The sequence below is a fragment of the Microchirus variegatus genome, assembly GCF_963457635.1.
Source record: "Microchirus variegatus genome assembly, chromosome: 9".
Lineage (NCBI taxonomy): Eukaryota > Metazoa > Chordata > Actinopteri > Pleuronectiformes > Soleidae > Microchirus > Microchirus variegatus.
In genome coordinates this window covers 9,713,532-9,739,229 of record NC_139810.1, presented here as the reverse complement: position 1 = coordinate 9,739,229, position 25,698 = coordinate 9,713,532, and the positions used below count along the sequence as shown (strand labels likewise).

The window sequence follows — 25,698 nt, the reverse complement described above, 5'->3', positions numbered from 1 at the left end:
GTAGTTGAAGTCTTTGGTTCTTTTAATTGTGATGATTTTGGCTCACATTGAACAAGAACCCAAAATTCAGTATCTCAAAGAATTAGTATATGGTGAAAAAGTTCAGGATTTTAAGTTTATGGTGTCACATGCTAATCAGCTTATCAACTCAATACATCTGACATTTGTCCAGAAGACAATCATTGACACTCTTCACAAAGAGGGTAAGCCACAAAAATGATTCGCCAAAGAAGCTGGCTGTTCACAGAGTGCTGTATCCAAGCATGTTAACAGAAAATTGTGTGCAAGAAAATGATGCACAACCAACGGAGAGAACCACAGCCTTGAGAGGCTTGTCTAGAAGATCGATTCAAGAATTAGTGTGAACTTCACAAGGAATGGACTGAGGCTGGGGTCAAGGCATCAAGAGCCACCACACACAGACGTGTCAGGGAATTTGGCTACAGTTAAGCCACTCCTGAACCGCAGACAACGTCAGATGTGTCTGTCATCTGCTGGTGTTGGTCCACTGTGTTTTTTGGGCACTTCATTCTTCCTTCTGCTGACGAACTTTTTGAAGATACTGATTTCATTTCACCTGCCCACTGCAAGAAGCACCAAAAGTTGGTTAAATGATGTATGGTGTTGGTGCGCTTGACTTGGCCAGCAAACTCACCAGACCTGAACCCCATAGAGAATCTCAGGGGTATTGTTAAGAAATGCAGATGAGATGAAGGCCACTGTCAAAGAAACCTGGGCTGAATTGAGGCAGTAATTCAGTAATTAAAGCAAACGGAGCCCCAACCAACTATTGAGTAGATATACATGAAGATACTTTCCAGAAGGCCCAATTTTTTTTTATGTATTTCAGTTTTTTTGGAGATATTAAATCTGTTTGCACAGTCACATAATGGGGACTTTTCTTCAAAAAAGTCCCCATTATGTGAATTATTTCATTTTAAGGTGAAGACATTGTTGTATGGTCAGTGTGTTGTGGTGTGAAATCAACATATTACTGTCGATGAAAACATAGTCACTCAATTAACCAGTGATCATTGTTAGAAGACTATCCTACACAATAATGCACACACGTGTTTCATGGACACCCATTTTAACCTGATTATAGCATTAGTCTGAATAAGATGAAGAAGTGCCATGTAAACAGCATTTCAAGCTTTACTGTACAAGAAAACTTTTGACATTTACATGAATAAAAAGTGAATAGATTGGATGTATCCTTTAGCCATATTATATAGACAGGAATATGGACACAATGTTAATATTTTAGCAACTTACAATCATAATCTAAATGATGTGTTCATCTCAGAAAAGAGTCAATCGATAGTATTGGTCTCAATGCAACAAGTTGTTTATACTTTTATTGTGAAAAGACACACCGGAAGTGTAAATGTTTGAGGTTTTGACTCGTTCACGCAGCTGGTGGTCGCTCTGGGGGGAAGGGCCTACGCTGCCTCAGTCTACAGCAGCAGACTAACTTGCGTAGACTCTTCACTGTCCTCGCAGTCCTCGCCTATCTGTGTGGACATACGGCAGGAGGGCTAGAGGCGGACGCTGTGATTGTGGCCGTCCGTGGGACCACAGCGCCTTTCCGTCCGGGCCCTGGAAATGATTTAATCACTGAAAAACCTGGGGGACGCAGGTCACAGGGGGGGAAACGGAGAAAGGACGAGACGGGAGGGAGGCTTGAAGAGGAGCGGGCTCCGCTGTTGGGAGATGTGCGGTCGGGCCGAGAATGCGGCGGTAGGTTGAGCAGAAACACGCACAGCTGCCCCTGCGACGTGTTTGTTTTTCCATTAGTTTTTTTTCTCTCAACATGGTGAGGCGAAAGCACATAGGAGGTTTGTGAAGGCCAGGATGTAGCTACTGCTACCTGAGCTGCTGTTTTCCCCTTTTCTTTCCTCCCCACGGGAAAGAAACCAGCCATGACTCTTGCCTTTTAGCCCACCGACATGCTAGCACACACCGGCCCCCGTTTCCACGCCGTGAAATTAGCCACCAGACATTTTCTTCTTTCACTCTTTTATCCCGCGCTGTCACTGACATTGCTATCCTTAATAATTTAAACGACATGGAAATATCATATCACGCCACGGTATTTCACGATGTTTTTTGCGATAATCGTAAAATATTGTTGCTCAAGTACTGTATTGCAATTGGTTTGTGTTTAAATTTGCTTCGTATTTCAGTGCTAATGTTGCAAAAAACTACTACATTACCAAAGATGTTGTAATGCTATAAAAATATATAAATTATATGAATTATATATCAATTACGAAATGAATCACAGTGTCTGAATTTTCCAGCTTTTAAAATGTGAATATATTTACTAATTTATTTGCTCCATATAATGAAGAAATCATTAAAACTGAGCAATTCTGATTTCTGGGCATTCGAGAGGCATCCTTTTTGGCACTCTACTTGATTATTAAACGAATCGTTAGTTGCATCCCTAAGTATTCTGTTTAATACAAAAAGGTTATTATACATGTTTTTTTGTTCTGTACATTAACCTGTAGGCCATATCTATATCATCGAAACCTAACATAAACGTTAAACTAAGAAGAATGTATGTATCTCGTGGTGGTTTTTACATCAGCTAAGTGTAACATTTTGCTTGAATATAATGATTATATAATAATATAATTTCAAGCTTAAAAAATAAAACCTCCAAATAAAGCAAATTCACATCTCGTATGAAAATATAGTTGGAGAATTTTACGGAAGAAATAATAATGGTTCAAAATATGTAAATGCAATCACATTAAAAAATCTTAAATCTTTTGACAGCTATTCTGCAGGATTACAAATGCACAACGTTTTCCAGTGCTTGAGTAGAATGCACTGGCACACTGTAAGTCCCAGAGGATTTGTTGTTTCATGAGTTTCCCCTCCCTCTCTCTCCTCCTGTAGGTATCCCTCTGTAGGCCTGGACTGAGCAGATTGTTCTGAGAGGAAACGGATAACAAACGGGGGAAGTGAACATGGCGGGGACCTCCAGCTTCTTTTCCAACGGACCTGTTCCGTGGATGGACAACGACACGGAGATGAACAACCTCTACCGCGACCTGGAGCTGGGGACAGTACTGACGCTGTATTATTCAAAGAAGTCCCAGCGGCCAGAGAGAAAGACCTTTCAAGTCAAGCTGGAGACCAGGACTATTATCTGGACCCGGGTCACGGATAAAATAGAGGGAGAGAGTGAGTAGCAAGCAGACACCAACAAAAACAAGACACACACACACATAAGCAGGGCCAGAAAGGGTTGATGGCTGATGCACCTTTTAGTGTCCGATATCACAGTGCACCTATGCCAAGGACTGAATTGATGTAATAAACTTCTATATATATCGTGACATGGGACATGATCTGGTCTTAGATTTTTAATATCATATTTGTGACTGTGTTTTCCACAGGATTTTAGGAGACTCTGGTGGAAGAGTATCTGACCCTCTGGGGTGGGGGTGCGTGTACATTTTCAAGCCCCATGTATTTCTTTAATGCACTTTGAGACGACTGAATGTAATGTAAATTGCTGTATACGAACATAACTGGTTGGTAACATCCATAAGAACTTTCAAAGGCATATCAGGAATATTTTAAATTTAATCTTGAAATAAAAAAACAATGACACAAAGACATAAAACACACATTGAAACTCGAGTGCCTTGTGCTCTCTCAAGGCACTCTATTTTAAACCAATGAGACATGTTTGTTTTGCCCGTCTCATTGGTTTAAATGTGTTATGTCTTTGTGAGTTCTTTCACTATGTGATGGATTTTAAATTTTGAATCATTAGATTAGGTGGTGTGGAAATTGTCAAACATTGGCAAAAATGCTTAAGAATACTTTAGTTAATACTCGGTAAACAGTACATAAGTATATACAGGAAATAACCAAGTTATTTAAAATGGCATGTTTGCACCCTCACGTGATGGGATTGTGATCGGTTAACAGTTTATCTAAACTCACTGATCAGAAATCCTGATCGTGTAAATTATGTAAATAGCCTAGGCTGTTTGGTTGTTACTGAGGCCTACAGCTTCTTACTAATGAAACACACTGCAATTCTGAGCATTTATTGTTTTCATATAATATTCATTTTTATAAGGAGAGAGACAGACAGACACTCGGTTTGGTATGTTAGAGGTTGACTTGCGCAATAAGATCATCATTAATTAATGGGAAACACTGTTGTGATAAAGGTATCTGTGATGACTTCTTCCCAGTTTAAAAGGCTGTTGCACAATCACAATAATAATCATCATATTTATTATATTGAATAAATCTGTGCAATACACTGAATATTATAGGTTTATAATTGTTATATAAATTACAATTAAATAATCAATATAATAAATAAGTACATGCAATTGCCAAATGTATTTTATAAAAAAAGTAACTTAATAACATTTCTTTGATTTTAAGGCTAATCATGTGCTCTTGCAGATTTTGACCACATGTTTATAACAAAACCAAAGAAATAAAAAAATACCAAAGAAATAAACCGGATCAGATTATCTGTTCTCTGTCAACAGACTGCATTGCGTCACAGGAATGGGCATTTACATATTCAATGGCCTTATTTGTTGGGGCAATGGTAGTGGTGATGGTGGGTTTGATCCCCTGGGCGATATCCAAAATCTGAGACCAATCTAATATCTAAGACCATATCATGTCTCATGTGTCTGATACAGATGAATATATCTACACGTTGCTCCTGACTCCTTTGTTGGCAGTGTGTGAATGGGTATGAAAGGGGACTGATAAGTGCTGCACATAGATGTGCTGTATAAAAGTGAGTGAATGAGTTTGAATGGGTGAATTGCAAAACTGTTGTGTAAAAGCAGCATTGAGTGGTCATCAAGACTAAAAAAGTGGTATATAAAAACAAACCATTAACCATTTATTTGCTGAAAATTTTGCATTACTAGTGTTAAGCTAACAAGATTAATTCAAAGACCCTGGTCAATTTGAGCACTACTGTAGGAAGTGGGTTTCAAGGTGCATTCAAGAAACCTCGTAAAACTTAATCACTTCTGAAAACACACAAGAAGTCCATTACCTAAATGCTTGCTGTTGCTGCTACCACCTTGTGACACCAGCAACACACACACACCTGGGTGGTGTGCAAAGTGTTGCCTATTAAGTGAAAAATCACGATTTGGCCAATGAAAATCTTCTAAGTTTTACACCAAGATGGATCAGAGAGAGAAAAGAAAAATACCATTATAATATTATTTATTTTGGAATCATGAAATTGACCTAGGAACAGATTGTACAATGTTTGTCCTTGCATGTCACTCCCTGCAGTTTTTTTGACTTTGTAAAAAAGCCAGAGACTTCCAGTCAAACATGTCTGGTGGAGGCCCTTATTAGGGTATACCAAACTAACTTCACTAACTTAGTAATACTTGTAATTCATTCTCCACTCCACCAGTCTCATCTGGTTGGCTGGAAAAGGTTGGAGCAAAAACCAGTATGTCTATGGATAGACAGGGAAAACCCTGCACTTTATAAACAGAACATTATTGCTGATCGCTACAATATAAACAGTGGATCCGATCATGGCTTCCTGGTTTGGTGGCATTACGTGTCTGTGATGTGAAACGTGACGTGTTTCCATTTAGTCATTGCTGTATTTTCATCCCCAAAAATGAATAATGACGAGACAGGAAAGTCACAGACTGTGAAAAGGAGGAAAATGAGGTGGGTAGTGAACGGTTAGGGGGTGAGCAGACGCATGCAACATTTGTTTACTACAGTAGCAGAAGTGAAGCTTCTACTTCTGGAGAATTAGATAACACTGCATATGTCAAAGTAGTCCATTCTGCTTGATGCGCGTATATCCAATGTATATCTACATCTGCTGCGATGTCAGCATGAAAAATATTATGAGACTAAATAATCTGTGCATTTGGGCACAGGGAAAACTTGTTTATACATCGGCTATCAGCACAAGCACTGATATATACATATACGTGTATATATATGTATTACGTACATATTTTTTGTATATACATATGTGCTTTTATTTTATGTGCTCTGGGAAAGTACAAACATCACAAAAGCGAGAAGAACAACCTTATGTAGCGCTGTTTCTTGTTTACTGACATATGAAATGTTACGGATTTACATTTTTACCGTTGCCTTAATTGTAAACATAAATAACTGAGATAAGCCGAGCCTACCTGTTGTGTGAATAAATCTGTGAAGTGGCTGCGCGACGGGAGCTTATACCACGGCTCCAGTGTCTTCAGCAGGTGACGAAACCCGGTGTTATCAGCAACAGAATAAAGCCCAATTTATACTCCTGCGTAAAGTGCTCTGCGTAGCTACGCAGAGTCCTCTGCGTCGACGCAGAACCTGTCGAAGAGCCTCTGCGTCGTCTCCGGGTGCACGGAATATTTTTTAAGTGTCCGTCACTCCGTCAAGGGACTACGGAGACGGCAAGAGCTGCGATTGGTCCTCAGGACAGGCCGAGCTAAGCTGCTCTGTGCCGGCTCTCAGTGCGCTCCGGGCGTCCTGACAGAGGCGGAGCTGATCCCCGCCGATAACGCCGCTGCCGAACTATAAATACGTCATATCTTAACACACACAGCACATGTTTAGACTCTAAATGTCCAATTTCTCGCCTCAAATTATCTTAAAACTGCGTTCCGTGACACAGAAAAGTGAGAAACGGCCACTTTTTCAACAACAGCAGTCTTTCTCTCTCTTTCTTTCTCGGACGCCATTGCTCACTGTAGCCAGAAGCACAACAACCTTGCGCAGCGACCCCTACTGATCGGGCGGGAAATTGCAGCGAGTGTCCGTCACCACGACGCAGAAGTATAAATGCTCGAGGCGTCTCCGTGGTGACGCAGACGGATAACGCATACGCAGTCGGAGAAGTATAATGTGGCCTTAAGAATGTAGATCCTTGGCTATGAAAACTGCCACAGATTGGGTTATTCTCTTCCATTTCTCCAAGTTGGATGGCAGAGTTGGCAGCGTTGTGTTAATTCTTGGCTGGGCTTGGTCTGCTGTCCCTTTGGCAGCTGCTAATGTTGACGTTAGCCTCTCCGGGTGAAAACAGCTAACATGGTTTCACACGTTAGTGGTATTCCCGAGGGATTTGATTTTTTTGTGACACACTTTATACATCGCGTGTCTTGTCCAGTTTGTGCTTGTCAGTGTCCTCATAAATACCTGGAATTTGACCAGACGACCTCTTTTAAAATGCTAAGTGCATTTTTAATCACCTTAACCTCAGCCATGTCGCAAAGAATGAGTTGACGTCAGTCAGAGGAAACACATTTACCGTAATTACTGTGAAGAGTAGAATAATTTGTAATTTCTCGTTTGCCACCTTTTTGTATTTTGTTATTGTTGGCCTATTATTTTACTCAAAATACTTACTAGTTACTCGCTACTTCCGTTGGGTTATTAGGTTGTATAGCTCAGTGTATCTGAGCAGGAAGGCCTCATAAGTGTCATTGGGTATTTCTATTGTTTCTGGTGTTCTGTATCTAATAAATGAATTTAGTCTTGTGACTCATTTTGAAACGAAAACTGCAAAAACAGATTGTGATTTTGAAGATTGTGCATCTCTGATCCTAACTTGCATTCCAGTCACATGACTTTGTTGACACACACGTCTCATTTTACAGCCTATGCTTAGTGAAGCATTTATGCGACGTTAAGGTGTTTTTTGATTGTACTGGATTTTTAGATGCATTGATTTTGACCAGTATCAGCCTGATATTGAATGTTATATTGTCTCATCCCTGTTTACTTGCTAGAAATATGATATATACTAGTTTTTAGGCAGTCACCATATAGGTATTGGTAGGTATTGGCTTTAAAATATTTTATTTGATATCGCCAAACATGCCAAAATCCCATGGTATGACGAATTACATAAGACACAAAACAGGAGGTTAATAGGCTGATACTTCCTTGACTTGTATGCCTGTGCTCTTTACAACTATTATTTTATATTTATTAATTTTGCACAATGAAGAAACTCTACATCTACATCTGCTGACATGAGTACGAAAAATATTATGTTAATGTCACTGCAGAAGAGACAAAATTATCTCTATCAGTATAACCTGTAAATACCTATATTGGTGTAAAAGTTCAAATACTGTACGTCCCAACACATTTCTACAAGATGCTTGAGCAGCTCTTAAAATCTATAGATCTAGTGACATTATGATTAGGGATGTGAATCTTTGGGTAGCTCTCGATTCGATTCCGATACTTAGTCACGATTCGATTAAAAATCGATTCTCGATTCATGCGATTCTCGATTCAAAAATTGACACAATGCATAGTGTGTTAAGGAAATTTATGGCATCAAAACAATAGTTTGTATAAGATAATGTGATCACACAAAGGCAAACTTAAGACAAAAGTTAACATGTATTCATTCAAAACAAATAAAAACTTACTTACTGTGCAAAAAAATTACATAAATAAAAGTTTAGGCTAGCTGCCTTTTTCTCACAGAAGTTACAAAAATAAACACAAACTAGTGTTTTGTGTGGTTTTTCAAAATAGAAACTTAAATTTCTTTCTTTTTAAAAAAATGGATTTATGAAGTTTATGAATCGATTCAGAATGCAGATGATTAGAATTACAATTCCTATGTGAATCGATTTTTTTCCCCCACCCCTAATTATGATATTGTGAACACCAATCCACCAACACCAAGTTTTTTTGATTAAATGTGAATATTTTCAGGTTTCTTTGCCGCATATAAGAAATAAATTATTACTGTAACATTAATTCCAGATTATGGAAACATCAATCAACATTTTCTGATATTTTGTGGACCAAACAAGTACTCAATTAATCGAGAAAATAATAGTTGCAAAAATAGTTGTCCAAAATCCAATAAACCACATGTCGGGTACAAAGGCATTGTTGACAATAAGAGGAAATATTGCTTCCTGGAACACTGTTGCATTAAAAGGAGTAGACTGTCATTTAGCAGGAAGCTGAATCTGAAGTTCATCTTTTACAAAAACAGTGAGTTTTTTTTTTCTTGTTGAATAACGGAGGATACATGCAGAGCTTGAGTGAGTCGTTAAGTTGTCTGTCTTGGGGTTTGCAGGATGCCTTGTGCACAGCTGCACTCTGCTCCGGATGCAACAGAAAGAGAACACACACACACACTCTTTTTTTTTTTTTTTTTTTTTACATAATGCAATAACAGTATCGTCTTCTCTGGGAAGAACAGTTTCCTACACATATGAGCTCATAGCTATAATTTGATACTCCTGGAGATTTGAAATTGGCCTTGGCGGCACATTGATGTACAGAAATAGAATATGCGGGTGTTTTATTTATTTATTTTGGTGTTTTTTACTTGAAGTGTGTGGACATTTCAGAAGAATGTGGCCTTGTAGTATTTACATCTTATCAATAATGTCAGCTATAGAGACAGCAATTTGGTGTGTTGCTAAATATAGAGTGCGGAGTACTAGTGTACCTGTTGACTGCATACATTCTCTCTCCCCTTTAAATTGATTTCCTTTATGGAGGCGTCACTCTGTTTCTTGCTGCTTGTTTCATCCATATGATGTCTTGCCATCGCCATTATACTACAGTGGTATTATATTATAATGTTGCACAGTCAAATGTAGGTCTGTCTAGATTGATAACAAAGCCCGCGACTTGTCTTGATGAAGCCAGATGTGGTCGAACAGAGATAGTGGTGGTAATGGACTGAGTGAAATTAAAAGCAACCATGAATCAGTTAATAATCAATAACTGCTAGATAGTCAACTATTTTGATAAGCCATTGATTGGTTTACTTTTCTGGTTTCCTGGTTTCTTTGATCCATTTAATAAAGAAGTCATCAAAAATAAATAATTTTGTTTTGTGGACAAAACAAGACACTTGAACATCATCATTTTTGAGGTTAGGGAAACATTGATCAACATTTTCTGACATTTTATGGACCAAATGTGTAATCGATTAATAGAGAAAGTAAGTGACAGATGAACTGATGATGAAAATAATTGTTAGTTGCAACCCCGCTCGGTGTGCTTCTATGCACAGGAACTATACTGTTCCATTAATTCAATGTTCTTGCCCCAAGGACATAGTAAACGAGCACCAACCATTGATTTATTGAATGACACGTGTCCACCTTCACTACCCTAGGTGACAGTACATCCTCTTTAAGCTTGTTAGTATTAGCAGAATTTTTGGCAGAAAAAAAGGTATAATTTCCAATTCTTAAAGAATAAAATCAGTCTCCTGCGATGTACAAAAAAGTATCATCCTGAATTTTGCCATTTTAGTCGCTGTTGTCCTATTCTTCATTGTAAATGGACTGTATCTATAGGCCATTTTTCTATGGCTGCTGGTTAGGGATTACTGGCAATTGTAAATTGTAACTTGTTACAAGCATCTATTCTGAATAAACAGAAATACTCATGACTAATCAAATAATCAACTACTAACCAGTAATCTTTATTTCAGTCTTTATGGTCATGATCATGACCCATCATTTTAATGCTCCATCATCCTTTTGAAAGCCACTGAAATGTTAAGGAGAGTTACCTGACTGATTCCGACACGTGCTGAATGAACCGATTTTTGTCACCGACTTGCATGTGGTTTGACACTCTTGAGTAGGGGTGGTGTAAAACATTGATTCTTACTGTAGATGCATCTCGCTTCAGACATGGACGATTATGATTTGGTTCACAGATGTCCAAAATCCGATTATTTAAATGTTGAATATTATAAAATAGATGCTACGAAAAGCGGGAACTCTGGAGTGCAGCGTGCCCGTCGCCTTGACATTTTATGGGGCGCACATAACAAAGAAGCATGGAGCCGTGATACAGTGGCGCAGCACAGCACCTATTAAATGCTGGAAAGTCTCTTTGTGCAAAAGCGAAACGGCACAGATTATGATCTCCCCGTGGCACTCACTTCACACCAGAGAACATTGTCTCTCTTTAAGCAGTTAACTTAAGAGATCAGCTCATCTGATGCATCCGTTATTCCCTGAATTGCAGTGCTGAAGCATCTTCTACACAGAGATTAAGACCATGGAGTGAAAACAATGAAAAGTGCGCTCTGCTATTAAGTCTGTCACTACGTTTTACTAAGATCTACTCGGATCCCCTGCACTTCATCGCGACTGTAATCGATCCTTGTCATAAACATAATTATTTGGATGTAGGGATAAAGCTGTGTGTAGAGAAATTCCGGTCTGCGTTGGATACGGAGAGCCCGCTTGGAGACGGAGAAGCACACGGGCGGTGCGTTGGAAAAAAAAAAGGCCATCCGTCTGCACTACCACTTTTTTATTTATGCTGATTTATTTTACTTTTAAATGTGACCAGCTTGTTTTAAGATTCACTGGTTTTCTGGGGGAAACCCTGCTGGAATAGTCGCTTTAACCCAGTTGAGTTGCTTGACATTTTAAAAATTAAATGAGTAAGTGAGACAGTACTTGGGGCAGTATACAGAAACACAGTTGTTAGCCATTGCCCTTATGTAAATGGTAAATTGAATCCAGGAAACAACGCACGTCTTGACGGGTATATCCTGGAAATTTCTTTGACAGTGAACCTTGTTAGTTCTGATTTAAGTGCTGACCCTGTAGAAAATTTCATCATTCTGACCTGCTTTTTCCAAACCTCCATTCCACACACACGCTTTGACATACACGTCTGATGGATGTCAGTTCTAGTAAACACACATCTCCTTCTTTTCAGTTCCACATTTGATTTAGCTGATTTATGAAAAGAAACACTGACAAATGAGTTCCACAAGTTTAACCTGTAGCATTGTTGTGTGCCTGCCCTTACATTGTTTACAATGTAAAAGTTAGGTTCAGGTCATCACTGGTGGGGAAAACAAGTGCAACTTTGCAGGTGACTCACTTAGACACTGGTGGAAAGGGGAACAGAATCCATATAAGTGATGATGGTTGTTTGTCAGAGGGAAACTTTATCCCATGAAATATGAAAGAAGCTTGTGTGAGAAGCTGATGCAGAAGTGTGCACTGAAACTCTCACACTGTGGGTTGACAAACAAAGAATCTGAACTTGTTTTAATTATGGAAAAACAAACTGATTTTTAAAATGAGTTGACTAGTTGATTAATTGTAGCAGCCCTAGATTATTATTATTGCAACAGCCTTTAAAACCAGGAAAAGTCATCACAGATATCTTTATCACGATATCATGACGATCCAAAATCTCATCCCTATTTGTTTTTCTTGATAGGATTAATCGGTTCTTGTTTGGCTGCCTGTGAAGTTAAGAATTAAAAAACATTGTCTTCTTTTATTAAATTGAATAGTAGCCTTTTGCGGGAAAATGTAATATACATTTAAATATGTGTATTTGGTTCTAAAACTCTGTGATTTATTAGCAAAGGCTTGAAATATGGGACTAAATGTAGCTTTTGTGAGGAGTTGTGGAACATGGTGTGAAAGGGAGGAAAGGGAGCACAGAAGGAAGTGCTGGTGTGTGGAAGCAGGATACCTCCTCTCATCTGCTTTGGTGAGGTTACACCTCTGGCTATCTCTTCATTTCCTGCATCTGTCTGAGGATGACGGCTCCAAATATTTTGACTGAAATGACTGTCAGTGTTTTATCAGAGCCACCTCACTCTCAGCGGAAGTCTGCTGGCTTGTCGGGCAGGTTCAAGTAAACTCAGATGTGATGTATGATTAAAGAACTCTGCATTTCTGCATGAGAAGATACATTTTTCTTCTCATGTTTTCAGAAAATGAAAGAACATGCACATTCACAGCTATATGTGAGCACAGATGTGGGGTGTAGGCGACAAAAGCACAGGATGTGCGGTTTGTCAGTGCAGGAAGAGGAGCAGGAGTTGTGTGTGTATGTGTGTGCGTGCGTGCTCTGTGTGCGTGTGCGTGCATACGACCTCTTAAGTAGCTTTTCTAGCAGAAACACTGACATGGTTAAGACCAGTAGTCCTTGATGGAGACCTAACTCTGGTACTGAGGGAGAACTTCATTTCAGATTAAAATTTTGTTTAGGGTTGAATACCTTACGCCAGAATCCAGACTCTAATTGGAAGCTATAGGAAGGGTTTAGAGGTTATTTCTGCAAAAGGAGTATGCACAAAATGTTTCTTTTTCTAAACTTATGCACATGCCTAATTTTGTTTAAATAATTCTTGCACACTTTCTTTAAATCATATAAACTTTATTTCACTTCTCAAATATCACTGTGATTGTCTCCTATATGATATATTTAATTGAAATTTCTTATCCAAACAACCAATGATTTATAAAGGAAAATCATGAAAATTGACAGGGGTGCCCAAACTTTGGCATACCACTGTATATTTGACAAATGTTATCCAAGGCTATTTTTACTCTGCTTTGCTGACATCTATCTATGTGTCTTCTCAGTTGACATTCGAGAGATCAAGGAGATCCGTCCTGGACAGAAGTCCCGGGACTTTGAGCGTTACTTGGAAGACTCGGCAGCACGGCTGGACCAGGCTCACTGCTTTGTCATCCTCTATGGCACAGAGTTTCGCCTTAAAACGCTAAGCCTTGCTGGTAAGCACAGACACACTCGGATAGAAGTAACACATTAGTATTTTATCTTTTCATCATATTTTGCACAATAGTGTGTGCGTCTCTCACATGATCAATATGCATCTGGATACACTGGCTGTTAGGGATGCAACGGTAAGGTTTTCCAACAGTTCGGTATGCATCACGGTTTTGGGCCACGGTAACAGTAGGGTTTTGATATCTTGATATAAAACTACTCAGAATAGCAAAGGCAATATTGCGTTGTACAAATAATTAAAAGCACAGATATAATCACACCACAAACTTTATTTATACAATAGTGCACAATCAGATCAAATTAAACAGCAAACACAAACACAAATTAAAAATAAATATAAAGTTTAGTGCTATCCAATAAAAATACAACAACATTTTAACCCACACAGAAACTACAACTACAAATACACCAGGGATGTTCTGATTGGTTCTGAAAGCTGCATGAGCAGACCATGGCACTGAGGGCAGTGCTGCTCTCATGTCTCATGACTCCTGAGTGGATCTAATCGCACGGCTATACAAAGTTTTGATAACGTTTGTGACGGGCCGAAAAGTACCGAAATACCGCTGTTAGCCACTGTGAACCGAACAGGGCTTACCTAAAATACCGAATACCGTTGCATCCCTACTGGCTATGATATGATTCAGAGAAAAATAATTATTTTTTACTATGGAATGATTAATTTCACTTTGATTTAAAACAAATTTGTTATTTAATGGGGCTGATTACATATATTGAAACTCATATGCACTTATGGAGCTTTTCCATACAGTTTTTTTGCTTTTCCATTTGGGATAGCACCTGGTACCTGTTGCCTTGTTTTTGGTACCTGCTCTGGCAAGGTTCTAAATAAGCTGAGCCGATACTAAAATGTGATGTCAACAGACTGCCGACCACCGATTGACAGTTATGGCCCTTTTCCACTATGGTCCCACCATGGTACGGCATATTTTTGTGTTTCCACTACAAAAATACTCACTTAGTCCGGTTATAATTACACCTTTTTTTTTAAATGAGAGGGAAGGATTTAAATATCTTGGAATTAAGATTACACCTGAAATGAATACAGTTCTTCTACAGTTTTGTATGTTATTGAAATTCAATAAAATCATTGTTCCAAAAAAAAGTAACTACTCAAATTGAATAGTGCTGATCTTTAGATCTAATGATTCAGTTACACAGGAAAGCTGCTTTGCCCGTCTCTAGTTTTTTTTAGATTCTATGGAGTTATATTCGAACTGTATAATGGAAAAACGCCATTTGAGTAAAACTTAAAATCGCAGTCTAGATTTTGGTTAAGGTACAGTGTGTAAGCTTTAGCAACATTCACTAGTAATGTTGCAGCTGAATATCCCTCACCTCCCTCTTCCCTTCCAAGTGTGTTGAACAACCTATTTATCCTTCAATTTGCATCAAAACATCTTTACTTTGTCCACTGTGGGTGTCTGTAGATTTTACATACTGGACCTTAAGTTACAATAAAAATGTATCACATTGTTTATAATCCCTCAGCTACGTCCGATGAGGAGATGACTATGTGGGTGAAGGGCTTAAACTGGCTTGTAGCTGACACACTGAAGTCATCGACACCGCTCCAGATAGAGAGGTAAATAAACACAACATGCAAGGCATCCAAAGTTATTGAAACATTTTCTTCCGGTATGCTACATTAATACTATTTTTTTTTTTTTGTAGGTGGTTACGCAAGCAGTTCTATGCGGTTGATCGCAACAGAGAAGACAGGTAAGTCTGTGCTCAGTTAAAAGATGACAACAGCAGGTAATCGGATCACCCTCACAGGAAATGGCTGTAATTAGATATAAGTGAATTGTTTGGCTGTGTCAGTCGTGCATGCTTTCCCCCAGTGTATCATCTGAGAGCTTGTTTTGTGTGGCTGTGTGTGCGAGAGAGATCTGTTTGAGGTGTAGTGAAGGAACTGAGCTCTCAGCCACACACCAGTGCCTCTTCCTGCAGCAGGAAGCAGACTGCAAAGGATGGAGGAGATGAACAGAGGTGTTTGGCTGTTACGTCCCTGACAAAAGAGCCAGCCTTTGTTATGTAGTCAGGTTATTGTCTTCTAGGCCTGTGTAGTAAAAATGAAGCCAAAAAGGCAATGCGTGTGTCTACATATGCATGCTAATTAGGGACCTCGTACACAACAGTGACGAGGAACCTATTGTAATTGTAATTGGAATTATGATTGTATGTGCATATCCATGTTTGTGTTTCAACTAAAAAAGTGTGTATGTGTTTAGGATATCCTGTAAGGATTTGAAGAGCATGCTGAGCCAGGTCAACTACAGGGTGCCCAACATGAAATTCCTCCGAGAGAAATTTCCGGTAACCACCTCCTCTCTGTCTGTGACCCTCCTGCTACACTCCGTTCTGTCTGCCCACTTTCCTTTCACTGTTAATATGTGAGAGTGGAAGGTTTTGCTAATTGTCATTATTAGTCTTTTTTACCCTCACTCTTTTTTTTTCAACAGGACTCAGAGCTGAGGAATGGAGACGTGTCCTTCAGTCAGTTTGCCCACCTCTATCGCAGCCTCATGTTTGACGCACAGAAAAATGTAAGTGCAATCATTTGATGGATCCACAGATCGTTCTGTCCCAAGCCTTTTCATCCTACGAGCTCCTCATCCATCTGATGTCCCGCCAAGGCATCCACCTCCCCCCAATCTGTCTGCTCTCAAATGGCTGTGAGATCAATATGCACCAGCTAAAAACCCAGCAAACCCCTCTGGTGGAGACCATTAGGACACACACAAACCCACACATGCACTTAAACACACTTACACACATACAAACAACAAAGAAGGCAGGCAAGCTGAGGTCAGATTAAATGGATGACCTCAGTGACCCAATGACTAACCCCTCAGCCCCCTACAGGATGTTAGGGGCTGCGATATATGTTCATTAACATAACCTCTGCTTGGGTGGGACAAATGTTGATACGACAGTGTATTGTCATCCTGACTCTTCTTGAGATGTGATTATTGATACTCGGGCACCAAGTCAATAATCAAGGACCAGGACTACACTGTGTGGTCTATAGTCACTGGTGTCTCTCTGTCTTTGAGACAGCTTGGCTGTCCTTATAGCTATTTTTTGTTAATCTCAATATTTTTCTATGGATGCAAAAATCGTAAGTAGAAAAAAACATGTGAAATATGGAAATATGTCACTGTTCCATTTGTATTAATAATAATAAAAGTACTCTTTACCACCCATATAAAATTGAATTGACAGTATTGAAAGCAAAGCTTACATAGAATTGATATCAACCGTGATGGTGTAATTTTTTTCTATCGCCATACCTTCCAAAAATCTATTTTAGCCTCGTAATGACAAGTTTAAGCCAGGTGTAATTAATTGGATTTTTTTTTTTTTCAGATGGAGATCCCATTTCTACAAAGGTAAACATAGGACAAACGCAATCGCAGACAAACAGCATCACATGAGTGTGTGGTTTATTTTTGATCACTTTCTTTTTCAGGTTCATTAACAGACCAGAACAGAGGATATCCCTTGAAGACCTGAAGAGCTTCCTCCTCGAATCTCAGAAGGTAATATCTCTTATTTGCTGATGTTTGTTTGTTCTTACTTTTTAAATATAATTCATGCTCAAATGAATCGGTGTTTGTTTTTGCGGGTCAAGGAAATGTGGGCAATGGACAACAACAAGGTTCAAGAATTTATGTTCACCTATCTGAAAGACCCTCTGAGAGAAGTGGAGCAGCCTTATTTCCACCAAGATGAGGTACACACTTCTCACCACCTCTCACACTTTCCTTCCCCACTCCCTTTTTCTGACCTTTTTTGTCTTTTTGGGGGGGGGGGAGTGGGGCCTGTTATGTTTTCCAAAAGCACCCCTTGTCAGTGTGGGTGGGAGATGCTCAGACATTTGCCATAGACCGCCATCATCTGGGCCTAAAGCACCTTCACCCACACAGATACAGGGTGGTGTAGGATGGATGTTTTTTTGTGATCAACACAAAGATATGACTGACAAAAGAAAAAAAGTGAGCTTTTTGGTGGTGTGAGCCACTCTGAAGGAGTCGGTGCAGTCTTTCCATGCCTGAGGTTATGTTATTTGAATGGCAGGTTTACAGGCCCTGCAGTGGTTACACTCAGATTAAATCCCCCAAAAAACTATTGTTAATAATAAGAGAACAGGCAGTTGTTTAAATGGATAGTTAGATAGAAGGAAAGATATAAGATATAAAATGATAAAGGAACTACTTATGATTAGATTAGGTTGTGCTGGAGAAAGCAGTGACGCACAATACTTGCAATTGTTTATTGTACAGAAACTTTGCACAAATTAAATTAATCATAAAAACTACTGATGCGCATACATTTAAGGATTAGAAAACCCCTCATTTATGATAAATAATTAAGGATAAAACATATTTCTATTAAACATGCACACTCTGCCAAAAAATCTAAATCTATCTAATAATGACGTTCTTTGTGCATTGTTGTCCTCTTATTACCTATTACCTGCTTGAGTTTAGTGTTCTGATAGGACAACATACAGTATGTTTTATCAAAAGTGTTTGTATACAGATTTAATCCAAATGAAAATATGCTAGTGTAATGTGTCTTCTCTGCAGTTTCATAATGAACTGAAACCTTTTACACTTTTCTGTCATAAACTCTGGATAATATCTGTTGAAGTGAGTCTGGACATTCTCCAGAATTAGCCTTTCACACATGATAAATGTGGCGGGAGATTGTCTGGATGAGACTTGTTTACAAATCTACAGGATCTAGGCCTGCGTTTGAGCAAAGGAAGCAGGGCACTTGCCCTTTAATTTACTGTAGATTATCCATCCTAACACACCTAAAAATGTATTGTGTGACCAAATCTGGAAGCAGATTCTGCTGGAAAAATCTGGAAATCTGATTTTCAGAACTCACAACCAGGATACAATAATGGTGAAAAGTGAGCACAGGTATTTCTTCAAAGTGTTCACAGCTTATAGTGGAGCTGTGGCTGTAACTGTGCCATAGGCGTTTTCTGCCTATCCAGACTAAAACATAGCCCTGGAGTAGGGCTGCACAATACATTGATATTTTCTGTCATACATGTCATGACTTGAGAGTAGATATGATCTTGGATATTGTGCCATATAATGATAAGGTATCTGTGATGACTTTTGCTGGTTTTAAAGACTTTTTCATTGATAATAACTAATATTGACATGGAATTAACAAACTTATATTTAAAATGTCATTGATTATATTTTTTTATGTCAGTGTGAAGTTTAAGATCTCTAGGCTGAATGTCAAGCTGTATTTAATAGATATAGTTTGTAGAACTGCAACTAACATTTATTTTCATTATCGATTTCTCGTATGGTCCAGGTCCATAAAATGTCAGAAATAGTTGAAAAAGTTGTTCAGTGTTTGTCAAACCTGGAAATGATGATGTTCTCATGTAGTTTTGTCCACAGACCAAAACGATTCCCTTGATGATTTCTTAGTTTTATGGAGCAAAGTAACTTGCTCAACACTTTCCTTTCATGTTGTGCACCTAATAATTTTTTTTTTTTGCAAATATTTCGTAATATTTTGCCACACAGTGCGATTGTGTTTCCATATAGACATTTCATCTTGCTCTCTTAACCCATTAAGTCCTGAAGCGCCTGGAAAAAATGTCTCTAAAACCTGAGCTTCAATGGCTACTAAATGACTGATTTCTCAGCCTCTGTTGTCTTTGCATTCCGATTCCTCACTTCATTAGAATCATGAGTAGCTCTTCTTTGTAAACGGCATCATTCCCTGGGGCCATGTGAACCTGTACTAGTGTGGAGTTATTCTACAGTATTCATGACCGTAAAGTAGACCACCCTTAGTTAATCTACTGCAGTAATTCTGTTCTCAACCAGTAGAAAATGCTGTGAACACCTGATTATGCATGAAAAAAAATACCATCAGATACCGTGAAACCGTTCAAATTTTGAAAAAAATACCGTGATATATATTTTTGGTCATACCGCCCAGCCCTAACTTATCGTCATTATCACCGACCTCGTCGTCTTCAAACATAATTATGTCTTAACCATAAATCCCGGTCGATTTTTGTTCAGCGCGTTCGAAGTTATCAGCGATGACGTCATCAAAGACGAAACTCCTCAAAATCACTGCCTTCAGAAATCTCTCCGCTGTCAAAGTCCTCCATGTTTGTGTGAAGTAATTTCAAAACAATGTCGCGAGGAACCCTTATACCTCCCAAAAATTGACGTGTCCACTTAACTGGCATCAATTGTAGAATAAAACATGCAGCCGCTCTCCCGGCGTCAATGGTAGAAATGCGGCAATGCTTTCCCGACGTCAATGGGTTAATTGGTTTAACTGCCACACCAACCACTCTGGTTGATTTGAAATTTGATTCAAAATCTTTTCCTCCTCAATCCATCCATCCATCCACCACCAAATCATAAATAAAAATAGCTCAGACATATGTACAAATAAACAAGCATACAGGTGGATATACTGACCAGGGTGATACAATACTGAAAAAACTAGCTGGAGAACAGTGTTCACAATAGTGATGGCATACCCATATCAATATCAGTCCGATACAGTGAGTCATTGTAGACTTTTCAAACTATGAAGCTGTTAACAACACATTTTTGCTGATACATTTCAAACTATTTCAAAGACCTAATTCTCCAACCACATAACATTTGCACAGCTCTTAGTCATTTTTCAGAGGTGTTAAGCAAGAAGACTTCCAACAACGGGACTCTTCTCAGTATCACATTGGTGTAACTCATTGTCATGGTTCTCCTTTCTCCCGTGCAGTTCCTGACCTATCTGTTCTCCAAAGAGAACACCATCTGGGATTCCTCCCTAGACCAAGTGTGCCCGGAGAATATGAACAACCCCCTGTCTCACTACTGGATCTCCTCTTCGCACAACACGTAAGAATGGCACACCGCGGTTGACGTTTACATTCAGTTCAGCCAATTGTAATCGCAGCCTAGGAACACTGACTTCTGGCATCCTATCTTGTAAATCTCCAACCAAAAAAAAAGGGACTTTTTGAGCTGGTTTCACACATCAGATAAAAGTGTACTAGTTAACAGCAGAACAAGACCCAGGCAGGGAAATGTATTTTTCCTGCTATTGAAAAGTGTGTGAAAGGCAGCTCAGATGATAACCTTCTGCATCAGCTATGAAACAATACTGGAACTGGAGCAGTGGAATAAAAACTACCATGTTGCTTTGAATTGATATGAATTGATCTCCTGAAAGAGTAAATGGTGGTAAAGCCACACACACAAAAAAGAGAGAAACATCTATGAGTTGAGGCACTACCATTTTTTTTGTCTGTCTGTGTCTGTGTCTGTGTCTGTGTCTGTGTCTGTGTCTGTGTCTGTGTCTGTGTCTGTGTAGTGCAGTGTATGATGTGTGAATCCTATTTGAAAGACTGCTTAGAGATGTGTGTTTGTGTTGGTATGTTGACATAACATTACTATTTTCAGCTACCTGACGGGAGACCAGTTTTCCAGCGAGTCATCCCTGGAGGCGTACGCTCGCTGTCTGAGGATGGGTTGCCGCTGCATTGAATGTGGGTACACACACACAGACACTCACAGTAAATCATGTGACATTCAACCCCCGGTAATTAACTCTCTACTGCATAGAAGTTTGACTCTTTTCAGCAGCTGCCACACACTCGCACACTTTCTCTTACATAGCAGCAGAGTACGTAGGTTTCCTATGTAAAACCTCATGTACACAAGTGACACAATCACATTCATAATATGAACGTTCACCCTCTTTACAATTAAAACATGCATTCACATGTGTGTTTGTTTTCAGTGGACTGCTGGGATGGTCCTGATGTAATGCCAGTCATCTACCATGGACACACCCTCACGACAAAAATCAAGTTTTGTGATGTCCTGAACACCATCAAAGAGCACGCCTTTGTTACATCTGAGTGAGTGTCCGTGAATGCAACCCACCACTCCTGTCTTTTTTGCGGCTATCACTGATCATAAGTTGAGAGGTTTTAAGTATGACACAAAAATGTAAGCAGACTGCTTTTGACATCACTCATGATCACGGTGTGTGAAAAGTAAGATAGAAAATCATACCTCAGTGAAGATGAAAGGGAATATTCTGTGAATGTGCATCTCTTAAAGCGATATATTTGTAGCTTGGTTGAATTAATTACTGCTCTGAGAACCTCCCTGAGACATGTAGGTTTTCGATGTGACAAACTTCAGTGCCCAGCCAGAGGAAGTTGTCTAAAGCAAGAGCACAAGATATTGTAGACTTGAGCAGGTGTATGTTTTAATTAGGTAGGCCTTGTTATGTGGCTAAAATCAGTCTTTCCCCATGTGCTTGCAGTGAGAACTTCATACAACCACAGTAAAAACATCCACCATCCTTTAACTTCTAAATGTGTTATCCTTCGTCAGCTACCCCGTCATCCTGTCCATTGAGGATCACTGTAGTATTGTGCAGCAGAGGAATATGGCCACTTACTTTAAGAAGGTTTTTGGAGACATGCTGCTGACCAAGGCGGTGGATATCGCGGCAGACGGCCTGCCCTCACCAAACCAGCTCAAGAGGAAAATTCTGATCAAGGTCAGGAACAACTTAAAGTCATGAGACCTTATTTGATGCTGCTCACTGTTTTGGTTGAGGAATATCTCTGATTATAAATCTGCTTCTCTGTCCTCATCTTTTTTCCATTATGTGCAGCATAAGAAACTTGCAGAAGGCAGCGCTTATGAGGAGGTGTCCACCTCCACGCCCTACTCGGAGAATGACATCAGTAACTCCATCAAAAATGGCATCCTCTATTTGGAAGACCCAATTAATCATGTAAGCATGTTCACAATGTCTTGTTTGGAGTCTGGATGCTGCTTGAGGAAGAAGTTTTATCTAAGTTGAACCTGTTAGTGTTGTTTCTGATCTCATGTTTTTGGTAAACACACACTTTACTCACAACCCACTCCAGCTAATCTAATCTAAATGATCTTAATTACCTTTTATCACATCGATCATGTTTTTATTGTTACTGTCTGTATGTTTGTCTTCCTCTTTTGTCACATGAAGCAAACTAATTACAGCTTTTCCTGCCTAGTTGAATTCTGTATAAAAAGGCTTGTTCTTTCAACTTGGGCAACTTTTCAGTGCAACACCGTATACTCTCATGAGTTAAACAGTCTCTTCTTTTTCCACCCCTCAGGAGTGGTATCCTCATTTTTTTGTCCTGACCAGCAGTAAGATCTACTACTCAGAAGAGACATCCAATAACCAGGGGAACGATGATGAGGAGGAACACAGAGAGGTGAGTCTGCTGTTATCATACATGTGGGAGATGTGGAGCTCAAGTTGCGTTGCTGGCTTTTAGTTTGTTTTTCATTTGTAATACTCTGACATTATGGTCCAGGTCGTATGCTGCATCGTTGTCTATGTGATGTACATTTTGTTTTTTGGTTGTCCATATGGGCTCTGTGCAGACATACCCACAGTTTGAGTTCTACTCTTCCCTAACTTTTTGTGAGTAGTGTATGTTCAGAATGCTACACTGAATGCAGAACTTTATTTTCTTATGACTGGAACCGCAACCATGCATGAATGCAAAGTGACGCTCTCCAGACTCAGAATGTGGAAAGTATGTGATTAGTCTTGTGATATGTAAAATAGTCATTTAGGTCATAGTCTTCTTCTGTAGTTAGGTGTAGGCGACTGGACTTTTGTTACGACTCTCTATGCAGGTTTTGACCTCTAAGGTTAAATAGGAGCCTCTTTGATGAGAGGTGAAACGCTTTCAACTCGAGCCAAGTCCAGTCACCTACAGTACTGTGCAATAATCTTAAGCCACCATTAGATTTGTTGTTTTAGCAATGCTATAAAGACAATCGAGGATCATTTTCTATTTCACTTTACTGGAACACATCCAGAAAATATGTATGCATTTTTTCAGGAAAAACAAAACAAAAATATCCTCTACAGATGTCAAGTGTTTATCGTGATCTACATTTACACTTTACATAACACAGCTCTGTTAATACTGGAGTGGAACCTTAATTAATGTTACTGGTAAATCCTGTGTTTGTCCTACTATTTCATTTAAAGAAATATCTGCTGTATAAAAATGTCTATTACGCCAGGTTTATTCAAGACATGCTTGAGCATTACATACACATGTTGCATGAGTTAAACCAATTGACAGCTCACTAATATACAAGACCAGCTTGAAGTCGCATCACTTCATTCTAAATTCCAGTGATCACAGAATTTTACAGACAGAAAAAACAAGAAAGCTGGTGGTGCCTGAAACGTTTGCTCAGTACTGCACATCAACTACAGAAGAATATTGTGAGCAGTTTCACTGTTTTTGTGTGCTGACAGTGTTATCATTTTTAAAGGCATTATATACAGCTGAGTTCTCCCATCTTCTAACCCCCCCCCCAGGTGTCTAATGGTATGGACCAGCATGTAACAGAGAAATGGTTCCATGGGAAGCTGGGTGCAGGGCGAGATGGGCGGCAGATAGCAGAGAGGTTGCTGTCTGAGTACTGCCTAGAGACCGGAGCTCCCGATGGCTCCTTCCTTGTCAGAGAGAGTGAGACCTTTGTGGGAGACTACACACTGTCATTCTGGTATTGTGCACATGATTTTTACATTAATAAAACCTGCACACATGAGGCTGTAAGTAGAGCAGCCCCATTTGTACACGGTTATTGGTAATGATACAAGTGCATTGAATTTGCATTGAACTCTTCATTTGCTATCGAACACCTCTGGTGTTCTGTCAAATGTGACCCATTTTACAGCTTTCCTAAAGCATAAATATCATGTTCTACATCTTATTTCTTTATGTAGCATACTGTATACATCAGTGGGAAACTCCATCAATGATTGTGATTGTTGTCACGGCTTGGATTGTGATCGTTCTTTCTGTCAGCTCATGCAAAGGGTCTGCGTTGGTTTAAAGCTAATCAGTATTTGTGTATATCATTCACACATAATGTAAGGAAGCAGCATATACATATAGAATACATGTACTCTTTTACGTGCAGAATGTTTTAAGCTTTCATGTCATTTTGTGTTTGTTTTCTTCCATATCAATCACACGTGCACCAGGCGTTCTGGACGGGTGCAGCACTGTCGTATCCACTCCCGTCAGGAGGCCGGCAGCCCGAAGTTCTACTTGACCGATAACCTTGTGTTTGACACGCTCTTCGCCCTGATCACCCACTACCAACAGGTGGCGCTACGGTGCAACGAGTTTGAGATGAAGCTGACGGAGCCAGTGCCTCAGACCAATGCCCACGAAAGCAAAGAGTGAGTTTGAGCACAAGACTGGAGAGAATGTTATTTAGTGAAGCACAGGATGTTATTTAGTTGATTTCAAGAAGAACTGAAATGGTAATTTGATTGATCTTACCTTTGTCTTTCATTGTGTGTTAAAGGTGGTACCACGCAAACCTTTCCAGGAGTCATGCTGAGAACATGCTGATGAGGGTTCCTCGTGATGGAGCGTTCCTTGTCAGGAAGAGGGCAGAACCCAACTCGTTTGCCATTTCCTTCAGGTATCTTGCAACATATGTTTGGTGTAAATGATTAATAATTTCATAATAACCTTTCTGTATGTCCATGTAGATGTAAATTAGGGCTGCAACTAACAATTATTTTCGTAATCGATGAATCTGTTGATTATTTTCTCTATTAATCGAGTAATCGTTTGGTCCATTTAATAATAATTATAATGCATTATGTCTTTTTTTTGTCCACAAACCAAAATTATTCAGTTCTAGTGATTTTTTTGTTATATGGAGCAAAGAAAAGATGAAGAAAATATTCACATTTAAGAAGCTAAAACAATCAGAAATATCGTTTTAATAGGGAAAAAACTGATTTGACAAATTGATTAAAAAATAGTTGATGATTAATTTACGAATCGATTAATTGTTTCAGCTCCAATGTAAATCAAGTGATCTGAGAGAAAACAATGGGAAAACAATGATGTCATTGTCCCAACTCTCTTTTACACTGGCATTCACTGTCCCGTCTTCACTGCCGTTGTCGTTATCATACTCTTGTTGAAAGATTGTTAGACAGTGTTGCCGACTTCTGTAACTCAAACCATCC

The 25,698-nt window shown here is 39.2% G+C and overlaps 1 protein-coding gene across 2 annotated transcripts in view; it reads left to right on the top strand.

Annotated features, from left to right (window-relative positions):
• Positions 1-1,590: 1,590 nt before the first annotated feature.
• The window catches only part of plcg1 (phospholipase C, gamma 1), a 36,109-nt gene continuing 12,001 nt past the window's right edge, over positions 1,591-25,698 (top strand). For both annotated transcript variants that reach the window (XM_083895051.1, XM_083895050.1), the window contains exons 1-19: positions 1,591-1,740; positions 2,911-3,198; positions 13,401-13,553; positions 15,082-15,175; positions 15,265-15,312; positions 15,825-15,909; positions 16,056-16,139; positions 16,963-16,985; positions 17,066-17,135; positions 17,228-17,329; positions 20,383-20,501; positions 21,066-21,151; positions 21,406-21,526; positions 22,011-22,179; positions 22,297-22,419; positions 22,787-22,888; positions 24,019-24,206; positions 24,691-24,891; positions 25,020-25,139. In XM_083895051.1, coding sequence (XP_083751177.1) covers positions 2,982-3,198; positions 13,401-13,553; positions 15,082-15,175; positions 15,265-15,312; positions 15,825-15,909; positions 16,056-16,139; positions 16,963-16,985; positions 17,066-17,135; positions 17,228-17,329; positions 20,383-20,501; positions 21,066-21,151; positions 21,406-21,526; positions 22,011-22,179; positions 22,297-22,419; positions 22,787-22,888; positions 24,019-24,206; positions 24,691-24,891; positions 25,020-25,139 — 2,105 coding nt within the window. In that variant the 5' untranslated portion in view covers positions 1,591-1,740; positions 2,911-2,981. The remainder of the gene's footprint in view (positions 1,741-2,910; positions 3,199-13,400; positions 13,554-15,081; positions 15,176-15,264; positions 15,313-15,824; positions 15,910-16,055; positions 16,140-16,962; positions 16,986-17,065; positions 17,136-17,227; positions 17,330-20,382; positions 20,502-21,065; positions 21,152-21,405; positions 21,527-22,010; positions 22,180-22,296; positions 22,420-22,786; positions 22,889-24,018; positions 24,207-24,690; positions 24,892-25,019; positions 25,140-25,698) is intronic.